Genomic DNA, 23,175 nt, shown 5'->3' on the forward strand with positions numbered 1-23,175 from the left:
AAGTCATCAGAAGAAGGCAGGAAAGGACATTCCAGGCTGAGGGAACAGCCTTTGAAAAGACAGGATCAAGAAGAAAAGCTTGGTTTTGAAGTGTCTGATATGTCAACAGGGCCAGAGGGTTGGACATTCCTACCTAGGGAACCATGAAAGGTCTGAGCTTGGCCAGCCCCTTTCAGAAAGCTCTCCCTGCAGTACTGTGGCACTCGCCCCAGAGCTGAGGAAGCTGGATAGCAGGCAAAGCACAGAGGGTATCAGTTTCTCCTGAGCTGTGCCACAGAGCACAGCCACACTAGGGTTAGTCACTAGAAGGTGCCCGCATTGGGTCAGCAAGCCTTGGAGGCTCTGCAGATGGCACTGCACACACAATCAGAGCTCTTCGTGACCTGGCCTGCCCCTGTGCAGCCATGCTGAATGCAAAGCACTGTGCATCTCATGGGAATTCATGTGTGCTTGGGGTGCATGGGGAGAAGACTAATGGCATCTGCAAGGAAAGGGCTGCATCTAAGAGAGCCTCTGACTATACCAGTGGTGACACACTGGCTTGGGGCTTTTGCTTCTGTCTTGGAAATGCTTATTCTTTCTCTTGCTTCTCCAAGTCTTTGCTTCTGTGGCAGCTTTAGGGAGGCTTTCCCTGACTGCCCTCAAGATGTTTGTGCTCAATGAATGAGTTGCTCCTCCCACCCCAGGTGTGGACCACCCCTTTCTTCAAATCATAGTCACATGCTAACACAGGCTGAACCCTTCCTATCTCAAACTCCAGTCTTCCATAAAGGGGTCTGCTCTCCTGGGAGTCAGGATAAGAGGCAGCCTGCTGGGATCTGAGTCTTAATGATCTGGCCAGTTTCTAGATGGTCATGTACTCCTCCAGCCTAACTGTGCCACTTAAGGCAGGAGGTTAACAGATGCTGTTGCCAGAGGTGACCAGAGAGTAAAAGGTTGGTGGATTCCCATCATGCCCCTCATTCTAGCAGCTGACTGGCTCGTAGGTGCAGCTTAGCCTGGCTTCCTGAGCAGATCTCCACTCCCTGGGCTGGCCTTTCTGTTTCTTCCAAGGATGGTCTCTTACCTCTCTTCCTGGATACTAGTCCATGAAGGTCACCTTCCCTGACCCCACCCAGGTGAGGTAGGGCCTCTTCTTAGGACTCTTGCATCTATTTATAGCACCCCACATGGAGTCTGCGATCCCTGGGCTGTTTGTCAAGTTCTCTGACTAACACATTAAACTCCTCCTGTTTGAGGGCCTTGTCTGAGTCACCCTGGTGCCTGGGAGGCTGGCACGGGACTAGAGTCACTTTACCCATGTCTGTGGCATGCCTTTCCTAATTCCTCTGTTCATTCCTTGAATAGTTTTTAGGCACCTACTATGTGCATGGCTCAGGGCTAAGCCTTGGGATACAGCAGGGAATGAGACATTCAGGATTCTTAATGGGGAGGGGCAGGTGGCACGGGAGGAGGACTTCGGTAGAAACCAAATAGTCAAGCAAGGCATTCGGGGCCTGAGTGTTGGCCAGAGAGCTCAGACTTACTCGAGCTCCGACTGACTCCTTGACCTTGTGCTTCTTGCCCTCACTAGACCTGGCTTTCCAACCGATCCCAGAGATTCCTGGTTAGTGTGAGGACAGAGGCTCAGCGACCGACGGCCGAGATGGAATCCCAGTCAAGGCTGGCCAAAGGTATTTCAATGTTTGGAATGACACTTTGTTTAATCTGAGACTACTTTTGGGCCCCGGACATAGAGCTGCTATAATGTTACAACCAAAACAGTTACTTTGTCACTAGGCAAAGGTTAGCCACTGAATTCCCCGCTCCCTAGGTGCTGGCGTGCCAAGTGCTCTCAGAGGCTGGATTTAAACGCGTGTTCGCTCAGCAAGGCGCAGTAAAGTCTTTCCCACAGTCGGTGAACACTCACCTGTCACGCGCCCGCCGTGGGATCGCTCTTTTCCTGCTGTCCTAGCAGGCAAGCCGGTGGTCGCTGCTCTCTTCAGGGGAGCACATGGACGCTCACCTTCGGTACGGCTCAGCCATTTAGGAGTCCAGTCTCACTCAGGGAGCACTTTAAACCCCACCGAGCACATCGGCCCAGCCATCCTAGAGATTTTGGGATTTTCCAGATTACGGCCCGCACACGCTGCGCCATGGTGGGGAGGGAGACATGCTGGGGCACACAGGACCACGCCAGCACAATCCCGCGAGTGGGTAGGGCTGTCATCTTGATGGCAAGAGGGCGGAGCCGAGCTAGACTGTGAAAGTGGGGTTGGATTCCGGCTCTTGGAGGGTGGGGTTTGTGCGTGACAGTTCGGGCGGCGTCTGATAGGCTGGGGCCTTTTCAGGCGGGCCAATCAGTACAATGGGCGGGGCCTGCGTGGCGCCGTCGGCAGGCGTCCGGCGCTGCCCAGTGTGGCTGTGGCGCCGCCCGCCTAGGACGCTTGGAACCGTCGCGTCTGTGTCGCCTGTCGCCCATCGCCTGCCGCCCCTGCCAGCCACCAGCAGCCATGAGCGCGCCCGGCCCCGGTGTAGTCTGCTGTCCTCTAGATTAGTGCTCTCCGCCGCGACGGTCCGAAGCATGGAGTCGCCCGCCGCGAGCCCGCCGGCCAGCTTGCCTCAGACCAAAGGTAGGCTCTCCCGCCCTACCGCGCGGCCCGAGCCACATTTAATTTGAGCCCGCCGGTGACCCTGGGCTCCTTTCCGGGCTGGGCGCAGGCATCGCACTCCAGCCCAGGACTGGGTCCAGCCCAAGCCCGGGACCTCACGGGACCTCATTGGAATCCGGATCTTAGGCCGTGGGACTTCACCCAGGCAGGACCTTGTTCTCCTTACTTTACTCCCAAGTCTGGAGCCTCACTGTGAGCTCCTCGTTTAGGCTTCTGGGCTTCATCCTGGACTCAACCGGGATTTCAGGGATCCCTGCTAGAGGGTCTTTGGGCTGCACTAGCCCCCTCAGGCCAAGCTCTTGGATTTAGTCCAGGCTGGAATTTACTCTCTTCTGGGCCCCAGGGCTGTGTTCCCAATGCCAGAAACCTGTCTACTCTTGAATTCAGAACTCCTCCTCTCTTCCAACTCCTTCTATCCTTGTGAGTCCTCCTTTGCCCCATGCCTTGCTGGCCTGCACACTGCTCGCTTGCTCTCCTTCCTAAGGCTGTACCTGTAGAACTTCCTGGCATCTCCACCTCGCAGCTCAGCCCATGCTACCTGCTACTTGTTGACTCAGTTGCAATCTTCTCACTGAGGTTTAGGAACTGACCTCTTTTGCATCTAGTGTTTCTTGGTCTGCTGCTCTTAGACCTGTTGTTTGGTTCTTGGGCTACCAGCAGGCCAGGGGCTGATAGTACAAGGCTTGGACTTGTCTGCTCCAAGTAACTAACTGTCTTTCCTGGAAATTTCTGTGAGGTGGCAGTGGTGCTGCGTGGGCTGCTGCAGCAGCAGCATTTGTCATGGGAAGTGAGGGGGACAAGATTTGGAGATCAGAATGCTTTTTTTTTCCAGGAAGAGAGAAGGGTGTTTTGACATGTCAGAGACTCAGTAGGTTGGACTGCAGAAAAGACTTCGCAGCTGGACCAATAGATGTGAAAGGGTTTACCCTCTGCATTCTGAACTGCCTCACCTGGCTAGTCGCCTTACTAAAGAAACGGATATTAGGGGTGCGATGTGAGATTGAATATAGAGTGGTTTGGAGCTAGCATGTCTGAGATGATCAAGAACCCCGCATAGCACCCAGCACATAGTAGGTACCCAGGGGAAAATAGTTGCTGGGAAGGCTGAGCCCTGTGGGGTCTGGGCCTAGATTTGGATTGCAGCTGCAGAGCAGAGGGGACAGGAATGGCACTTAAGAGGGTGCTTGTGCAGTGGTGGCCTTCTTTCCTTCTGACCTAGGGAACTTCAACCTCAGGAGTCCTGGTCCTGGGCAGGCTGTCCTGAGCAGGTGGGGGGCCTTTTGGGTCCCCTGCAGCTGGCTTCCATGGCTGTGCAGGAGCCTAGTGGGCGGGGTGATTGCATCTTACATAAGTGGGAGACCAGATCCCTGACCATTGCCCAACTTCTGTGAGTAACTAGGGAGGCACTTATTGGGGGAGGTGGCTGGGGAGGAACATGCAGTGCAGACCTCATGGAACTTGAGAACCAGGAAATTAGATGCTGCTCCACTCAGGAAGGGTTTGGAAGCAGTGTTTGTTTTGGAGGCATTTCAGCTCTTCCAGGCAAGAGATGCCTCATCAAAATAAAAGTTGCAGTTGTAGATCACAGGGGGAGAGACTGTGAGTGACATTCACATTGCAAAGCACCGTATAGGGGGACCGTGGACTCTCACGTGCTTGGCAGCCTGTCACTGGACGCTCCGGGCCCCTCTTTTGAGAGGGCCAGTGTGAATTTACAGATTGTAGGTTAGGATATTGGATGGTTTGGGTGGAGGATCTTTCCAAGGCCCAGGATCCCTGTAGCCCTTTAGGGGTCTGGAGATAGCTGTAGTGGGGGACTGACAATATCCATTCACTGAAACTCTAAGAGGTTTTTTTTTTTTTTTTTCCTTTTTGCCGCATGCTATACGCTGCTTTATTATTCACCACCCCATTTGCCCATAAACAGAGGCTCAGGAACACTGACCATTTACAGAGGCTGCTGTGCTGGCAGTACACAGCTCTATGATGAGCTCCCCAGTGCTCCTCCCATCCTGTTTCCATGGGAGGTGCTTAGGGAGCTGTAAGACACTGGTACCCTGGCCATCACCCCCGTGTTCACTGGACCACGAGGCCCACTGAAGCAGGGGACCACCTATTATGCACGCAGTCTTTGTGGTGGATGCTTGCACCAGTGTGACCCTGTGACAGATGCAAACTGGAGGAGACCTTGGCGAGTCCACACCAATATGGGTCCTGTCAAGGAACTCTTTTTCCACCTTTGCAGAAGACTTACATTTAAAAAAAAATATACATGTATGAATTGCAACATAGCACACGTGTGGGGTCAGCTCTCTCAGTTCAGCCATGTGGATCGGCCTTCCACCATGTGGGTCTCGACATGGATCTTAGGGCATCAAGCTCAATAGTAAGATGGCTTACCTGCTGAGCCATCTTGCTAGGTTGTTTGCAGAGGACTTTGGACAGAGTAGGGAGTGGTAGCACCTGACCTTTGGTGGGGACTGCAACTTTATCTGTGAACTTCCCACTGGACGGTTGGCAGCCTGCCTGTTCTTTGTGCCCAAGCTTAGGAAGTTCTACTCACATGTATAAGGCATGTAGGTCCCACAACTTTGTTGACTTCTCCTGTCTCCTTGCTCATTAGTGGGTCACTGGCTGCCATCTGAGGCCAAGGGCAGCTGGTACAGGGGCACATGTAGTCAGGGTGGTCTGGGTTTGCATGTCACATTTGTCCTTGCGCACAGTGTCAGGGATGGCCTTTGGCACTCTGTTGGAGGTGTCATCATTGGAGCTCATTGGTGGCTGGTGTCTCTGGCAGCCCAGTGAAGCTAAGGAGCACTGAATGTCTTGTCCTGGTCCTGTCTGCTATGGTTATAGCTTTCCTCTTGTCCTGGGAGTTGGAAAGATTAGAGGGTGGCACCTTGGGGACTTCCCCCAGTCCTGGTGTGACGCACAGGAAACTCTCTATCAGCCAGCCTGTGGCTCAGGGCCTGAAGGCAGTAAAGTTCCCAGTCAGCCTGTGTGGGGAGAGGCAGCCAGGCTTCCGGTGGGTGAGTCAGCAGGCGCTGGATGCTGACTCACCACAGGCATGCCAGTCACTGCCTATAGCTTAAAGGGGCAATGCCAGGCAGGGGGTTACGTACCTCTACCTGTAGGCTGCCCTTGGTCCTGGGTTGGATGCCAAAGGTGGTCTGCTCTGGACCTTCAGTTGAGCTGGGATTCTGGGCAGATCTTACTGTCCCGGAACTTCCTCTGTTAGGTAAACGACTCTTGCTTCCTCCTGCTCACCACATAAGAGTAGATGGCAGCTGTTGCTGACTGCCCCTGGCCCAGGGAACAAGACCTGGTGAAAGTCAGGAGCCTTGCAGGGTCAGCCAGCATGAACTGCCTGGGGGTCAGATCCCTACTCTGCCCATTTTGCAATGTAACATTTAACAAATGGTATCCAGTACATTCTTGATACCTTGTATAGGTTTCAGTCCCGTGTGTATGGGGCATCTTTTAGAGAAGAAGCGAAGTGTGCCACCCTTCCCAGCAAGATGAGTGTGGGAGTCTTGCCTGTATGGATGCAGATGGGTCTATCCAGTGGCTAGGTGTCAGGTTCTGGGCATTGTAGCTATGTTATAATGGGCCTACGACCCCATCCTGACTCTTCCTCATCTGGGGGAATGGCATATCCTCTTTGACTCTCAGTCATCTTCTAGGCAGTGGAGGAAGCACCTCTTTCCCTGCAGGGTGGTAGTAAAGATGGGAGATAGTGTTCCCCAAACAAATGGCATCTGTCATTATTTAATTGTTGGGATTGTGACTGTTTCTCATTGGAAGGTGAATAAATGTCCTCTGATGATGTACTCATAGGATTTGTGACACAAGGTTTCTTTGGTCTGAAAGCCAGAGTTTGCCAGCCTCTAGAACAACCTTCGTAATGCTACAACCCTTTAATATAGTTCCTTATGTTGTGGTAACCCCCCCCCCCATACAATTTTCACTGTTATTAAATAACTGCTGTTTTGCTACTGTTATAAATTGTAATATAAATACCTGTGTTTTCCAATGGTCTTAGGCAACCCTGTAAAAGGATTGTTTCACCCCAAAGGGGTTTCGACCCACAGGTTCAGAATTCTGAGCTCTCAGCTCTCTGTTTCCTAAGCTTTAAGTTACCATTGCTGCCTGAACTCTCTGAGGGGATCAAGAAGAGAAGCACAGAACTGAGGTGGTTGATCTTTTCTGCAGATCTGTCCCTGTCACTCAGCTTTGTTGATATTGAAGGCATAGGTGAGGGATGCTTGGGAGGTGTAAAGCCGGTCCCAGGGTAGGATCTCCTGGGCTAGTATCTCTGGTGGTACATGTTTATCCATGTCAGACCTGGTGCTAGCCTGAGGAGTGAGTGAGTAAAGTGGGCAGCAGGTCTCAGGTGTGAATTCTCTCACACCTCCCCTTGGTTGTTTTTCCATGTTGCCCCATATCTGTCAGGTCTGTGTGCCCAGCAGCCCCTGTAGATTTTTCTTCCCCCATTGCAGAAACAATGGCAGCTCCCCCTGTCTTACTGGGGCACATAGACAACCAGCTTATGGGAGAGTCAGCAGCGCCCTAGCCCTCCCTATCCTTTTCCCTGCCTGCTGGGCTATGGTAGTACCTTGGCTGAGCTGGATCCAGGGCTGCCCTGGCTTCTCGGGATGCTCTCCAGCAGCATCCTCAGCTACTGACACTGAACAGCTCAACTGGATACTCCTTGCATACATGGGCCCATGGTGGAGCCTGCTCTGTGATCCCCTTCCCCGCTTTCCCTTCCCTCCAACTTCCCTCCCCCTTTGCTCCCCATTTTCTCCCCAGCACTGCTCTTCATCTTTCTTCCCCTCCTCCTCTTTCTCCTCCTTCTTCTCCCCCTTTCTCTCTCTTTTCCTATCTTTTAACTACAAACGTGCCCTTCCTCCCAGTTTTACGTGGTATTGAGGATCAAACTCAAGGTCTCTGGAGATTCAGTGCACGCTAGGTAAGCAAGCACTCTGCCAATTGAGTTATATCTCCAGTTTTTAAAGTTGTGCTTACTGGCAATCAGCTGGAGGCAAGAGGAGCAGAAGTTCAATGTTGCAGCTAGCTGTGGTGGTATATACCTTTAATCTCAGCTCTTAGCAGGAAGAGCCCATCATGGTACTGTCTCAAAGTGAAAAATTCAATGTCATTTTCAGCTATATAGCATACAATGAGGTCTTATATGGCACTGCCTTAAAATATACAGATAAATAAAATTGAACTTTGGTGTGCCCCAAGTGTGTTTAGCCCCCTGTCCTACAGAGGCCCAGGGTTTTCCACACTGTGGACTGCAGGGTATCCCTGAGATGAGAAGAGGAAAGAAGCTGGAGTCAGATGGCTGGGACCTCAGTGGAAGGGGGACGTTCGGTATGCTGGTTGATGAGGTGCTGGTTTAAGACAGTTTAGAGTCTATGTGGGTGAGTGTTCTTCTGGCTGCCCCAACCTGTGTGGTATCCACCTGTGTGGCTATGTGAACAGCCTTGGCTTTGGTCATCTGCATCACTGCAGATGTTACCAAGTTCAGGAGTTTGTCTTGAGTCAGCAAGTGATCAGTGACAGGTCAGGCTCCTTGGGTACAGGGCTGAAAAGGCTCCTGGATATTAGCAGCAGGGTTTGGGCATAGTAAAAAAAATGTAGGTAGTGGTGTTAGGGACCCAAGGGTCAGTGCTTTGGCCTGACATTGATAGGGCAGTGAATTACCACGGGAATGGGGATGGGTGGGCTGTCAGAAGAACCATTTTTAGCTGAAGGGAAATGAGCATTTTGACAACCCTCAGGGAAGTCTTAGTGAGGTCTGACCAGAGAAGAACTCTTGCTCATGTTGACCTGTGAGGCCAATACTGGGTCCTGGAATTGGTTGGGTCTCTGCCCTCGGCAGCTACAGCCTCTTCTCCTTCTCATCTGTGCTTGGCTCTGCTGCCATGCCCAGAGGTCCTGGCTTAGTCATTCCATGGCTTCCCCATCCCATATCAAGTGCTCACCTGACTTCTAGGCACTTGAAGCTGGCACATTTTATCTACCCCAGGGAGGCTGCTCCCCCAAAAGCTTACCCTACTTTTTGGTCCTCAGTTTATCTCTCTCGGTTGTGGATGGCCTCGCATGTTCTCTGAGAGACTGCTGCATGTAGATGACCAGCTGAGGGGGAAGAAGGAACATCTCTGCTTCTGACACTTAAGTGACAGTATTAGCTTTCAATTTGGTTGCCCAGGCCCAGGAGCCATATGAAGCTCTGGTGGTAGGGGTGGGGATTGTAAACAAGGCACGGAAGTCATTTTAGTCATTGCAAACCATGGGCTGGGACTTACTGTCTTGTGGTGCATGGCTCCCCGTGGGCTGCTGTCAGGCTGTCCCTGCTGATAGTTGGATGTTAGAGCAAGCGAGACTGTTCAGGGTCATATCCACACCACACCAGATGCCCACAATGCCATTGTCAAGCCATCTCTCCTCTTTGACTGACTTGTACAAAACTTTTCCCCCATGGAGCTACTGCGAAGGAGGTATAACGTGGGTGGTGGCCTCAGTTACTCCCCCTGATCCTCTTTTGGGCACTGCCAGGTCCTGGGAGGTCTGTCATTCTTCTGCACACCACACGGAGGCCCTGGTGCCCAGAGAGGTGTAATCATGTGTCTGAGCAGAACAAAGAAGGGGCTACGTGAGGGTTGAGCCCCATCACTTGCTCCAGAGTGGCCTGTCTGGGAAAGTAACTGTAAGAAGCGGGAGGACTCAGAGACCACAAGGGAACGAAGTTGTAGCATCAAGTACAGTGTCAGGTACCAGCTTGGATGGGGTTGAAGAGCAGAGAGAATGGCATGTGCAAAGCAAATACGATGGGGAACAAGGCGTCACATCCAGGGAGATGTGAGGGGACAGTGACGCAAGGGCAGGAGAGGGGGCCAGAATTTTACCCTATCTGTGGGTACTTTATTATCAGTACTGGGACCTCAGAATAGTGGTTGAATCCTCTCAGCTTCAGCTTTTTGCCTGAGAAGCTGCTGTGAGGTTGGAGTGAGCTATTTTGATGCCTAGTACTAGGCTGGCTTGCACAAAGGACCCCGCGATCCTGGCAGGCTTGTGGTTTGCTCATGGTGGCCAAGAGCCTCTGTTTGTTGTGGTGACAGTCACCACCTTGGGCCACACCTGGATAGCCCCAGGCTGCCTGACCATCTGGGCCCAGCCCTGACACTGGCATTGGATAGTGGCAGCAGAGGTGGGTGGCTGAGGCCTCTTTCTGGGCTGTCCATTCCCTCTAACAGCTGTCTTAGCTGTCACCCCTAACGTAGGCTGGTAGTCCTGTTAGGGTGCTTGGCTGTGTGCTGCCTAGCCTGGGACAATAAGAGAACCTCACTGCATATCTAGTAGGCAGGTATGGGCATGACCTTGACAAATGGGGCAATTGAGGCCTGACAAAGAGCAATATCTTAAAACATCTCCCAATCCATTTCAAGAGACACAGGAGAGCAGAAAGTGGAGGTGATGTGGGTGGATAGCAGTATGAGCCCGGGTTTAGGCAGGTTTGTCAGGGCTATGGTCAGGCCGTACTCCAGATGTTCTTAGCAGAGTTGTATATTTTATTACAGAATATTTTATATTTTGGTTGCCTGGAGCCTCATATCAGGAATGAAAACTAGATAGTGCAGACCAAAGTGCAGAGAAATAGCTTGCACACATGCCAGTCTATGTACATGCAGAGTTTCCGCAGCCAGACAAAGACTTGGAGACTAAGAACCTGTCCCTCCAGCACAGGGAGAACTCCCCACAAAAGAGGTCTGCAGTGAGCCCAGCTGCCTACCTTGGTCTTCTGGCCAGTACTTTTAGAGTCACTCTGGGCTGGCCTGAACACACAGGCCTTACTGCCCGAGTCACGCCCCAAGCTCTGCATTGTGCATAGCTAAGGCTGGATCTGCCAGAAACTGGGTTAGATGTAGCTTCAGGTGCAGAGGTCTCCAGGGCAGGTTAGTAGGTATGGTAGGCAGTTTTTCACTGTAGGGTGGGTGGCCAAAGTAAGCAGGTGGCAGTTTGCAGGATGCGGTGGAAGCCTCTGGGAAGGGCAGGCATTTGGTCACTACTTTCCTACTCTGTGTGACACTCAGGAGACTCATCACATCAGCCTCTCTCATCCGGCTTCTCCCTGAAGTTTTCTCCCATTGTGGGGGTCAGAGCTCCTGCTTCTTGGAGAAGCCGAGTTTAAAGAGTCTGTGCTTACTGCCAGTGGTGGGTGCTGAGCCACGAGGCCCTAGAAGTAGGAGGTGGGAATCCTAGGAATGCCAGTTGTGCACCAGGCCACGTTCTCATTGCCCCAGTGGGTGTCTATGCCCTGGTTTGACCAATGGGCCAAAAGGACCCAAAAATGGACCAAAGGCTCAGTGTGTGGAGATACAGTGAGCAGAGAATAGAACTCAGTCTCAGGCGCTCCCCCACAAAGCTCGACCCTTGTGGAAGGACACAAGGTTATTGTCATAAAGTCCCATGGCTCCAGATGGGCAGCAGGAATCAGAGAGGAGGGTAGGCAGTTCCGACAGGGCACACAGGAAGGCTCTGCCTGTGCTTGCTTTCAAACCTCTCTTTGGCTAAGAGGTGGCATCTCCCGTGGCTCATTTATCTTCCTTTTCTGTACCCGTTTGTTTCCTCTATTATAAGGATACCAGGGGTGCTGGGAGAGCACTTACTTGGGATTAGTCTCCCACATGCACATGTGTGTGCACATGCACACAAGCAAACACTCACCGGTCCAGTCACTGGATTAAGGCCATCCCCAATAATATCATTTTTATTTAATTAATTGAAAAAACCCATTTCTCTAAATAAGGTCACATTCTTGGGTACCTGGGTCAAGACTTCAGCATATATGTTTTGAAAGACACAACTCAACCCATAACAAGAGACATAGGACACAAACTTTTGTGTGGTTGGGAACACTGGTACTGGGCAGACGACATTCCATTCCTGGCAGTAAGAGGCCTGAAAACTCATGCATAGCTGAACATTTGAGTGTGTTTGTGTGTGTGTGTGTGTGTGTGTGTGTGTGTGTGTGTGTCCTATAGGCACAGCTGTCTGGTGCCTCCCAGCTGCAGGGCAGCTCCCAGGAGGGAGGGCAGGGCTTGGCTTTGCTATTGTGGGAGGAGAAGGACTGAACCTGGTCCTCAGCCTGAGTGGGACCATGCACTGCCTATACCTCAAAGCCCTGAGACTCCTCTGGGTACTGATCACACCGACTCTCAGGCTTGTGTGTGTGTGTGTGTGTGTGTGAGAGAGAGAGAGAGAGGTAGTGATGACCAGGGGACTGAGTGACCTCTGTCCCTAGCTTTGCCAAGTCCAGAATTAAACATTGACCAGATCCCCGTCTTTTCTCCACTTCAGGAAAACCCAAAAGGAAAAGGGACTTGCGGATATCCTGTGTGTCCAAGCCACCTGTGTCCAACCCCACGTGAGTCTGCCTTAAGTTTCTCACTCTGTTGAGACTTGGAGAGGCCTCCTGGTGGAGGCTAGGAGTATGAATAGGAAGCAGGCATATGGGGGTCAGAGGTGGGCAAGAGAGCAGTCTCTTCTCATCCTGTCCCGGGTAGCTCCAGTGGGGACGCAGGAGCATTGGCTGTTTGCTCCAGGCCTTCCCAATCCTCGTCTTGGGGTCTCTGTCCGGGCTGCCTGACAGCAGCGCCGTTACACTTTTCCCTAGTGGATGCTCAGTAATCACGGCCAGCATATTTCACCCTCATGCTCCCTCTTGTTCCTTCTCTCAGAGAAGCTTATGAATCTGATTTCTCCACAGACCCCCCCGGAACCTGGACTCCCGGACCTTCATTACCATCGGAGACAGAGTAGGTGGTGACTAGACACTGAGAGGCTCCCTACTTTACCCCATAGGGCCATTGAGAGGTGGCTCTGGGTGGTGGACAGAGCTGGGCTCTGGGTAGGAGCTTATCTTTTATCTTGCTGGTGGTTGTGGCCCTGGGCTACCTGCCCTTAGACCTCCTGTCTGGAAGAAGTACATTCCACCGGCTTTATAAGCATGTGGGGAGCTCAGAGTGTGGGCTGTGAATCCCACATGGATTCTGTATCACCTGGAAACATGTGGGACATGCAGGCTTCTGGGCTCCCTAGACCCCATGTTGGACATATCCCTGAGTACCTTGGAAGACCACCTACCATTGGGAAGCCTGATGTGGGGACGTACACCAGGGCAGAGTTTGCTGGGAGCCGCTTCTTAGAAGATCCTCCCTCCCCAACCCCTGTCACTGCCTGGTGCTCTGTTAGTCCAGTTGCATAATCCCATGTCTCTCTCAGAGAGGGAACTCCCACAAAGGTTCAGTAGATGATTGACTAATAGCTCCCTTTGCTGATCTCCGAGGTTTTGGTTTTATACCTATTTTATAGAGATCGGTGGCAGGCTCAGATTAGCTAAGTTCTTTCCACAGGGTCACACAGCATGGTGTATAGTAGCCTCGAGCTACTAGCTAGTGGGTCCTCTGCTTTTTTCTGGGTGAGGGACAAGGGTCAATCTCTGGCTTGATGATCACCAATGACCTCTCTCTTTTGCCTCTTAAGAACTTTGAAGTGGAGGCTGATGACTTGGTGACCATCTCAGAGCTGGGCCGTGGAGCCTATGGGGTGGTGGAGAAGGTGCGGCATGCTCAGAGTGGTACCATCATGGCTGTCAAGGTAAGCAGGCCTTCACCCTACCTGGAGTAGCACTAGAGGAGGCATTGGCTGAGCTTCAGGGGGGCTGTCTCCCCGTGGCTCTGGCCCTAGCCGTCACCACCAGCTTTGAGGTAGAACTTCTCAGACAAGGCCAGGCCATGGATTCCCCAAGGCTCCCGGCCCTCATGGACTGGGTAAGGGGAAGCAGCGTGAACCTGGCCCTGACGTTCGCCTCTCCCACAGCGCATCCGGGCCACTGTGAATTCACAGGAGCAGAAGCGTCTGCTTATGGACCTAGACATCAACATGCGCACTGTTGACTGCTTCTACACGGTCACCTTCTACGGTGCCCTCTTCAGAGAGGTAGGCTCTGTCTCTGCCCACTTCTTGTCAATCACAACTGCCATTCCACTCCCGTTGTGTGGAGTTCCTGGGACTTTGGGTATAGGGAGTACCCTGCCACCTGAGGCAGCTCAGCGGGGATCTTGAGAGGGAGGCTTTCCCGTTCCTGGCCAACTCTTCCTCAGATTCCTTGTCTGAAGATGAAGCAGGTATCTGAACAGGTCTCTTCAGGTTGTAGGTCCTGGAGCTCTGTGGCAGCTGATATTTGTATTCATGTCTGATATTTGTATTTCTGCTAGCCCCAGCAGCTGATATTTGTATTCGTGTCCGTTTGCTTTCTGCTAGCCCCATAGAGGACAAGCCCCCAGGGGAGAAGCACTGTGGAGGGTGAGGATCTGGGCTAGATTCTAGATGTCTGTTAGGGTAGAGGAATGGAGGGTGAAGCAAAGTGTAAGGAGCACAGAGCTGCCATTTGAGCCAGCTGGAAGCATATAGTATTAGTAATAGCGTGAGCTGAGCACCAGAGTCCGATGGAACAGGGACTTCCCATGGTGGCCTGCCATCTTGGAGCTCCTGAGCGGTCCGTGATGCTTCCCTGCCCTGGCTTTCCTTCGGTCCCTCTCAAGTCCAGTGGTGGCTCAGACCCCACTCTATGCATCTCGTGTGTTGGGCTGACCTAGTGCAGGTGTCAGCCAAGGTTGAGCTCAGGAAGTCCTGGGCCGAGCCACCTCTTCTGGAGGTCACCCCAAGGCTATGCATGTTTGCTGGGGAGAAGAGAGGTCATTTGCCAGTGAAGAAATTTGGCTCTTGTCTTTTTATGTCCTGACTTAATAGTCTCAGGTCCCTCTAGACTCCTGCTTCCGTGGGAACACGGTTGCACTAGGGCACAGATGGAGTCTTGGGATGGGGGCATGAACTGCAGGGTGAAGTGCCAGAAAGGCTGATCTGAAAGACAGATGGTGGTAGTGAGGGGTGAGAAGGTTCATCATGTTTCCTCGTAGGTGGAGGCTGGACCTGGTGCTCAAGGCTAGGCTGTTAATATTGGGGCCGGGGAAGCCACTGGGAACCTGTAGACTGTCCAGGGCTGGGCAGCATCGGTGGACCAGCTAAGCACTGGTTGTCCTCATAGGGAGATGTGTGGATCTGCATGGAACTCATGGACACTTCCCTGGATAAGTTCTACCGGAAGGTGCTGGAGAAGAACATGAAAATTCCGGAAGACATTCTGGGGGAGATCGCCGTGTCTGTGAGTGACCTCCTTCTCCCCAGTATGCGCAGAACCTGCTGTGTGACTGAATCTTGGCAGAGCAGCTGTCTCCACTAAGGCTCAGTACTTCTGAAGCCTGAGAGCAGTACCTTGCAGAAGAGGCTCCAGGGATGAGGCTTCTCAGGCTGGTTCCACGCCATGAGTTCGGCTCTTACGCACCCACTCACTTTGAAGAAAGGAGCTCAGTACTTCCCACTGCCTTGTACTCAGACGCCCCACAACAGCTATTGGAAGTCCACGCTGCTCTGGGGAGATGTTTGCTTTCTGAGTCTACTGTTTCTAGAGGAGGGCAGCTCAAAACTCTTGTTTGAGCATTGCTACAGCCAAGGGAAAGAGGGCAGGCAGTAGAATCAAGGATGCTCTTTAATCCTGTTTGCATCTGGATTCGGTTAAACCATCCCATGTCTTAGGCTCTTTTTTTTTTTTTTTCTTTCTTTTTATCTAATCTCTAGAGGTGGCTCCTGGGGGAGTGAGAGAAACTTTGGGTTCTGGAGGTGTTGGTGCTAGCTCTTAGGAGGCACTGCTTAGGATTTGTGTGGTAGGAGGAAGACAGGAAGCTGATATGTTTGTCCTAGGACAGCCAGGATGATGGGCAGATGTGGGGTGTGGGCAGGAGCTGGGTGGCGGGAGTTGGGATGTGTTTAGAGGAGATGGGTTTCTATTGCTTGGTTGGTTATCATTGCTGTTACCTGGAATAATACTTGCCTCTCCCACCCCATTCAGATTGTGCGGGCCCTGGAGCACCTGCACAGCAAGCTGTCTGTGATCCACAGAGGTCAGTGACCTCCATCAGCCACTGAGGCTCAGGGAGGGACAGACTGATAGACCTGGTGGGGCATGGGTTACTTTCTGCATGTATGCCTTTGGGTCTGCTGTGCCCTGAACAGGAGGAACTAAACTTTATCTGGGCTCCATGGCCCACTTCTCATTCTTATGTAATATCATGTGCTGTGAAACACTTGGGTTGTGGCATGTCACCCTAGGGATCCCTTACCCCACACATAACCATCCTGAGCTCTTCTGGGATTCTTTTGCTCCTGTGACCACTAGTCTGGATTTTCCCATTCAGGTTTGCACTTATTAAGTACCAGCCTCCCATTAACTTGGTTGCACGGTACCAGGAAAACGAAGGAGGCTAAGTGGACTTTGATGCCCAGCGCCCACCCCATTCTATCCCTAGGTTGTCTTTGTTGGCCCTTTGGCATGGGACCTTCCTGTCTTTTTTCTGGGCATCTTTGTCTTTTACACATCCACGTGGCCCTTTGCTTGGAGGTTCCTGCCCCCTGTGAGGCAGGGGGTGTGGCTCTTCATGTGCATGCGCAGATCCATCCACACACCTTCACTCCACCCTATTGTTTACCTACTCCCTTCTGCTTGCTGGATCTGTGTCCCTAGCAGGTGACATGCTTAGATAGCCTCTAGGTAGATTCTCCAGAGCCCTGATGTTTCTCTTTGGTTGAGATAAGCCAAAGTACATTTTGATTTGTCATCCAGCTGAGTGATGGGGCCTGTGGCTACAGATACCACTGTACCTCTGCCTCTGTATCCTTATCTAATCCTTGGAGTGTTGGGTAGCCGGCTGCCGGCCCACAGGGCACTGGAGAAGGCAGCATCCGATTTGGCACGGGCTGAGAAAGGTCTGCTCTACTTGTAGATGTGAAGCCATCCAATGTCCTCATCAACAAGGAGGGGCATGTGAAGATGTGCGACTTTGGCATCAGTGGCTACCTGGTGGACTCTGTGGCCAAGACAATGGATGCTGGCTGCAAGCCTTACATGGCCGTGAGTTGGGGCGTCTCCACAAGGTGGTGGGCTGGACAAGATTTTGCCTTTGTGCAGTGGGCTGGATTTTTCCTAAGCTGTACCTCCAGTCTTAGGGACCCTGCCACCACTCACCTAGACTCCACGGTCCCTGTTTGGATAAACTTGTGTTCTCTATTGTTAGGAAGGCAAGGATCCTTAAGGCTGATGGTCTGGTGGGAAGGCAGGGGTTGGCTCTGGCTCTTGCTGGCTTATATCACGAGGGCAGGGGGACCTAATGGCACGTTGTTTTGGAGTAGAAGAGAAAAGGTCTAATTGAGGAAGCCCTGTTGGGTGTTCAAGCCTTCTGGTCTCTCTTGCAGCCTGAGAGGATCAACCCTGAGCTGAATCAGAAGGGCTACAATGTCAAGTCTGATGTCTGGAGCCTCGGCATCACCATGGTACTGTCTGGGGCTGGGCTCAGCACTTGCTGGTCCGTTGGGGTGGGAGTGTATCTGCATGGGGTCCGTGGGCTCCACCAAACATTCCTATCTGAGTAAGAGGATATCTGGGATATCATGATGATCTCTGTATTCTGTGATGTCAGCTTTTTTCCTAGAGCCACTGGTGTAGATCAGGAATGCAGTTAATGCTAAGTTTAGTTCTTGCCAAACAAGTAATTTCTTGTTTTTTTTTTTTTTTTTTTAAGTTGGATACATTTTATTTACATTTCAAGTGTTATTCCCATTTCTGGTTTCCCCTTCATAAACCCCCTATCCCATCCCCTCTCTCCTTGCTTCTATGAGTGTGCTCCCCCACCTACAAGTAATTTGTAAATCAGAAAGGTAAACTCTTAGCTGGCCATGGTGACACCCTCCTGTGATGTGATTCCTATGGTAACATCCTTTTGTAATGTGATTCTAGGTGTTCAAGGGTATCCTCAGCTTCATAGTGAATTTGAGGCCTACATGAGACCCTGTCTCAATATCCTTCCCAACATTTAAAAAAAAAAAAAGTACCTGGTTCCTCCTACTCCCCCCACCCCTATTCCCATCCCCCAAGCAGGACCTATTGCTGTAGGTTCCTTTTGTATTTCTCCAGGTTCAGTAGGATGAGGCTCTGGATCATGGCTTGTGGAGGCTGAAAGGACCCTTGGTTTGGAGGGAGGAGCAGGGCCCAGACCATTAGGATTCAGTTGGGTCAGACAAATCTAAGTCCAGGTGTGGGGATGGACCTTTGCCTTCTAGAACTGCCTGGCAGAGAGCTCTAATTCACCTATTGAAATGATAAAACACAATAACCAGAAGGGATGTGGGGAGAAAAGGGTTTATTTTGGCTTACAACTTTCAAGTTACCCACCTTTACTAAGGGAAGTCTGGGCAGGAACCCCAAGGCAGGAACTAAAGCAGAAGCCAAGGGCTTGCTCAGCCTGCTTTGTTACATTACCCAAGACCACCAGCCCAGAGGTTGAGTTGAATGTCTATGGTGAGCTGGGGTATCCTACACCAATCAATCAGACTAAAAAAAAAAAAAAAAAAAAAAAAAAAAAAAGGGTACAGGCTTGCCTACAGTCCAGTCTGTTTTTAATTGAGGTTCCCTTTTCCCAAATGACTCTTGTTCAAGTAGAGTTGTCAGAGAGCTAGCCAGTACAGTGTTACAATGAAGCTGAATTCTTTGAAGACTGGAAAGCTTCTGCCCTGCACACATGTGAGAAAATGATGTAGGAAGAATAGTCTATCTTCAGTTGCAAAACTGTTAAACAGAAAGGGACAGTCTGACCATCAGCAGTCACAGTTACCAAGATATGCTACCCACTTTCTTGGTTCCTCCTGTCCAGTTGTTTTGAGACTGTTCAAGTTCCCATGATTGATCTCATGACTGTCGGGTATGACATTTTGTTATTTTAAAAGAGGCTTTATCTTAAAGGCTGGGGCCAGGGTTTTACAGGAGGGTTTTCAGGCCCCAGAAACAGGAGCAAGGCTTGGACTGTCTTCTGGAATCTAGGTCCACTGCTCATGTTTATCCTTGGCCTACCATTTCCACTTCAGATGCTGCCATCCCAGGGAGCAATGGCACAGATCAGTGCATCCCTCTTGATGGGCTCTGGCCTTGGGAACTCTGGGCACATACATTTCCTGTCTTGGAATACAAGGGAGTGACCTGGCACAGACACAGGTCACACTTAGGAAGGTTCTGAGCCAAGAAGGACCCGAGTGGTATTAACCATCCTCACTGCTGTTCCCAACACTCAGCCATTATAGGGGCTGGCTCCCAGGGGTGGGCCTGTGATAGGTAAACTGTCTTATACGTCTTTATGCTGAGGTAGTTTCTGTTTATCATTTTCTAAACTCTTTTTCAGAAAAGATTGTCTGCCTGGGCAGTGGTAAGGTACACTTTTAATCCCAGAACTCAAGAAGCAGAGGCAGGTGGATCTGAGTTAATAGCCAGCCTTGTCTACAGAGTGAGTTCCAGGACAGCCAGAGCTACATAGAGAAACCCTGTCTTGAAAAACAAACAAACAAATAATAAATAGGCAAGATGTGTGAGGTCCAGGCTTTGGTGCTTTTTGATGAAGTATATGGGTACTACTGCCCTTTCTCTTGTAGTCTGCAGGAAGGTCTCACAGTAGATTCTGGAAATGCTGAGTGAAATCCTGTCCTGTGGACACACACGTGACACACACTGTCTTAGCTGTGCTGTTCCCATGTTGCCTAGAAAGGCATGGAGACTGACAGCAAAGCCCTTTCTCAGCGTAGTTACTAGCACCCTATGTGGGGCCAGTTGCATTTGCTACAGAGGTGTCTTCTCCATTCCTTATTGTGGTCACAGCCTGCCTCAGTCAGGAGGAATCCATGCAGGAGTCAGCCACCCCCTGTTGGCCTAGTGAAAACAACAGCTGGACAGGTGGCCCTGGATACTGAAGTCCAGGAGGTACTGAAGAGGGAGTAGCTGGGGCCAGCAGGGGCTTAGGACTTGACTCAGTGAGGTACTTTACTGACTGCTGCCTCATGGGAAAGGTGTATGTGACTGCCACTCCTCATGTTTGACATAGTATCTGGAACCCAAGTTCTTAGATCAAATCATCCAGTTTCAGAGTGTTTGAAATAACAGTGATGGTGAAACCCAGCCCAGGGCCAGCCTTTGTCTGAGCTTGTTCTACCAGTCCAGTCAGAGGGGCTCCAGTAGTTGGCCTGCTGCTCAGGATAAGGGCAGTCAGTGTCAGCATCACTGGCCTGGCCTGGGGTGCTGGGGAAGGATGGAAGGTCCCTTCCACTTCATGCTTCTGGGTACCAAATGAGCCTGTTTACTCTGCTGTCCCTATTTCAGATTGAGATGGCCATTCTGCGATTCCCTTATGAGTCTTGGGGGACACCGTTCCAGCAGCTGAAGCAGGTGGTGGAGGAGCCATCCCCACAGCTCCCAGCGGACCAGTTCTCCCCTGAGTTTGTGGACTTCACTAGCCAGTGGTGAGTATCTGGGCTGTGTCCCCTCCTCCTGCATGAAGTTAAGCCTTGAGCCACCTGGTATCAGAAGGAAGGAGGTAAAGTTAGCTGCAGCATAAGTAAAACCTGGGTCCCAGGAGTAGCTTTTTGCAAAAATGGATGAATCAGGTAGATCCAAAGAGTGGAGGAGGGATTGTGTGTGGGGGGGAGAGAGAGAGAGAGGAAGAAAGAAAGAAAGAAAGAAACACTATATATTATGGAAGATTAAAATGCATAATGAAGTTGCTTTTTTTTGGTGTCTAGAAGTTTTTACTGAATTACAGAATGTTCATGGAAGCTTTATAAAAGTCATGTTTTCGAGCCAGGCAGGGGTGGTGCACATCTTTAATCCCAGCACTTGGGAGGCAGAGGAAGGAGGATCTCTGTGAGTTTGAGGACCGCCAGGGCTACACAGAGAAACCCTGGCTCACAAAACAAGAGAAAAAAGATGCTTGAAGTTACAAAAGAATAAGAGAAGCAGTTCTACAGACCAAGCTCTCTAACCATAATTAAATAACCGCATGGAAGGAGAAACAGTGGTGATGGAGGCCCCGTGGATTACAAAAGAGATTAAGAAAAAATATTTTTAAGAAGAAACTAGTGGGAGCAAACCGATGTTTGTATGTTTTAGTCTAGAGATGCTCAGAGAACAAGTCAAAGACTCTCAGTAAAAACAAGAAAAATTGCAGGCCCATGAAGCCAATAACAAAGCCATTGATTAGTTTGACTCTCTTTGATTGGAATTCATGCTTCAGAACCATTGACTGGAGTCCTCCCTTCTGATAAAGGATAATCCAGTGTGTGGTTTAGGCAGAACATGTCAGGGTTGGTACCATGGGCATTGCCTGGATCACTATAGGGACAGCTGGACTCCAAGAGGCAGGGAAAGTTACTGCAAGACTATAGTTAGTACCCATGGACCCCAAGCCACTTTGTGAGACCCCAGACAGTTCACTCCTTTTCTGAGCCCCAGGAGTATTCTGCTTAATGGGGGCGAGCCCAGCCTGTCTAGATTCGTTTTCTCTGTGTGAGCCTGGCTTCACTGCCTTCTTTCCTAGCCTAAGGAAGAACCCTGCAGAGCGCATGAGCTACCTGGAGCTGATGGTGAGTGTGCACGGGAGGTACCTGTCCTATCCCCTGTGCTGTGTAGTGGCTGGGTGGGGCTGTCTGGAAGAGGGTTGCATCCCAGGGTAGAGGGGTAGGTCTTCTGCCTGTGCCCTGCATGCACTTGTGTAGTTCTACCTTTGCTTACAAGTGTGCCCCAGGGCTTGTGGAAAGGTGCGTGGGGCTGTGACAGTGGGGCACAGGAGTCATTGTGGCATCAGGGAAGGCCTCCTAGAGGAGGTGCCATTTGAACTGAGCCTGGAAGGGTGGATATGAGCTCTTTGCTGGTGAAGGAAGAGCAGAGGTCTGGTACCCTTGAGGAAAGGGATGTTTGTGTGGTGGGAGGGTGAGGCAGAGGCACAAGCTTTGATGGAGGGCTTCTAGGGGCAGCGGTCCTAGAAGGACCAGCAGGAGTTGGCCAGTTAGGAGGAGCATGTTGGGCAGATCAGGCTTGAAAAGAGGGACCCTCCCCTGTATACTCTCTTGCACCCCTTCACCCCAGAAATTGTGCCTGTCTCTCCTACCAGGAACACCCGTTCTTCAACTTGCACAAAACCAAGAAGACGGCCATTGCTGCCTTTGTGAAGGAGATCCTGGGAGAGGATTCCTAGGGACGGCCCGGACCCAACTGGCCTGCTGGTATCCTACGCCTGTGCTGGGGAGGCACCTACCTGCAGCCATAAGCTACTGCCATTCTGGTCGCGGGCATTCGAGGAATTAGGGGGTTGTTGTTCCTGTCTCTGCAACTAGCTGTCCCAAGTGCCAAAGAATCAGACCTCAGGGGCTTCCAGCCAGGACATGTGTGCCCCACAGTGCCTCTGCTGTTGCTGCTCCCAGGGTCTCAGGCCTGTACCCAAGGGATGAATTTGGAGGGGCCTGTGTACCCCAGCAAATGCTGTTGCTTCTTGAAGAGCAGGCAGCTGGTACCTCTATGGACAGGCCATAGCCTGGGTACTGTCCTGGATGCCATCCAGGTTGTATATATATTTTAAATCACAGCTGAATGAATGGACTTTGTACACTGTGGTCTGGATCAGGGACATCTCTATCCTGTCTCAGGTGCTGAGGACACACTATGGGGACGAGCCATGTGACTCCCCTAAGACTTTTCTGAGAGATGTGCTGAGCTGCCCAAGGCTTTCACTCAGCCCTGGCCAATGGTCTCTGAGGGGCACCCTGCCCTCAGATAGCCCCTGGTTACCACTTCTGGTGGTATCTGCCTTTCTTTTTAAACTATTATCTTTGTTGCCTTTTGCTTTGAGGGTCTTGCTGGGTTTTCTTGCATGGTGTGGAGCTGATCACTTAACCCTGGGTACCAGGCTCACAGCTGCCCAGTGCTTGGACTGGAGTCTGCAGGATGGCTCAAGCTCTTTGCCAAGGCCACAAGGGAGGTATACCAATTCTCCAGGTGTGACCAGCTCATGAAAGCTAATAGGTTTACTTTGGTGGTGTTTTTAAAAAAAGAAGAAAATATATTTTTGTGAAATAAAGCCTGCCTATTCCAGCCTTTTCCTGGGTAGGAACCTATTGCTGTTTTAATTAAAAAAACAACCCCCCTCCCCCCAAAAAAATGTGTGAGACCAACTGTGGCAAGCCTGCTCTTTCTTGGGGAGTTGTGGAGCCCTAGGCGGAATCCTTACTTTGGGACCATGCCAGGACCATGCTAGGGCCCAGAGGTTGCCAGCCCACCAGGGCCTCATACTTAGCCATGGTTCATAGGAGAACATTGGTGCTCCAAAGGTGCTGTGCCTAGGTGCTTCATTCCATCCCACCCAGGCTAGCCCTTTGTAGAGGCAACCTGATTCACTGTCTTCCCAAGTGATGATTCCAGAGGTAGAGATGACTGGGTGGGAGGCAGCGGGTTCCACATTGTTTGCGCTATGTTATTTCAGCTTACACATGAGAGAATGTATCTGGAGAGCATCCCACACTTACCCGAAGC

The 23,175-nt window shown here is 51.2% G+C and overlaps 1 protein-coding gene across 2 annotated transcripts; it reads left to right on the top strand.

Annotated features, from left to right (window-relative positions):
• The first annotated feature begins 1,560 nt into the window (after positions 1-1,560).
• On the top strand, positions 1,561-22,743 carry MAP2K3 (mitogen-activated protein kinase kinase 3). Of its 2 annotated transcripts, XM_080923340.1 has the most exons (14): positions 1,561-1,673; positions 1,814-2,010; positions 2,331-2,612; positions 12,021-12,087; positions 12,430-12,478; positions 13,206-13,319; positions 13,542-13,661; positions 14,770-14,886; positions 15,631-15,682; positions 16,562-16,689; positions 17,031-17,108; positions 19,975-20,114; positions 21,188-21,233; positions 21,761-22,743. In XM_080923340.1, exons 3-14 carry the CDS (start codon positions 2,348-2,350, stop codon positions 21,842-21,844), a joined length of 1,260 nt encoding a protein of 419 aa, XP_080779466.1. In that variant the 5' UTR covers positions 1,561-1,673; positions 1,814-2,010; positions 2,331-2,347; the 3' UTR covers positions 21,845-22,743. The 2 variants fall into 2 exon arrangements, with proteins under 2 accessions (XP_080779466.1, XP_080779465.1); XM_080923339.1 differs by lacking the exons at positions 1,561-1,673; positions 1,814-2,010 and having other exon boundaries at positions 2,362-2,612; positions 21,761-21,872; positions 22,553-22,743.
• The last annotated feature ends 432 nt before the right edge of the window (positions 22,744-23,175 follow it).

Source organism: Micromys minutus (assembly GCF_963924665.1).
Source record: "Micromys minutus genome assembly, chromosome: 10".
Taxonomy (NCBI): Eukaryota; Metazoa; Chordata; class Mammalia; order Rodentia; family Muridae; genus Micromys; species Micromys minutus.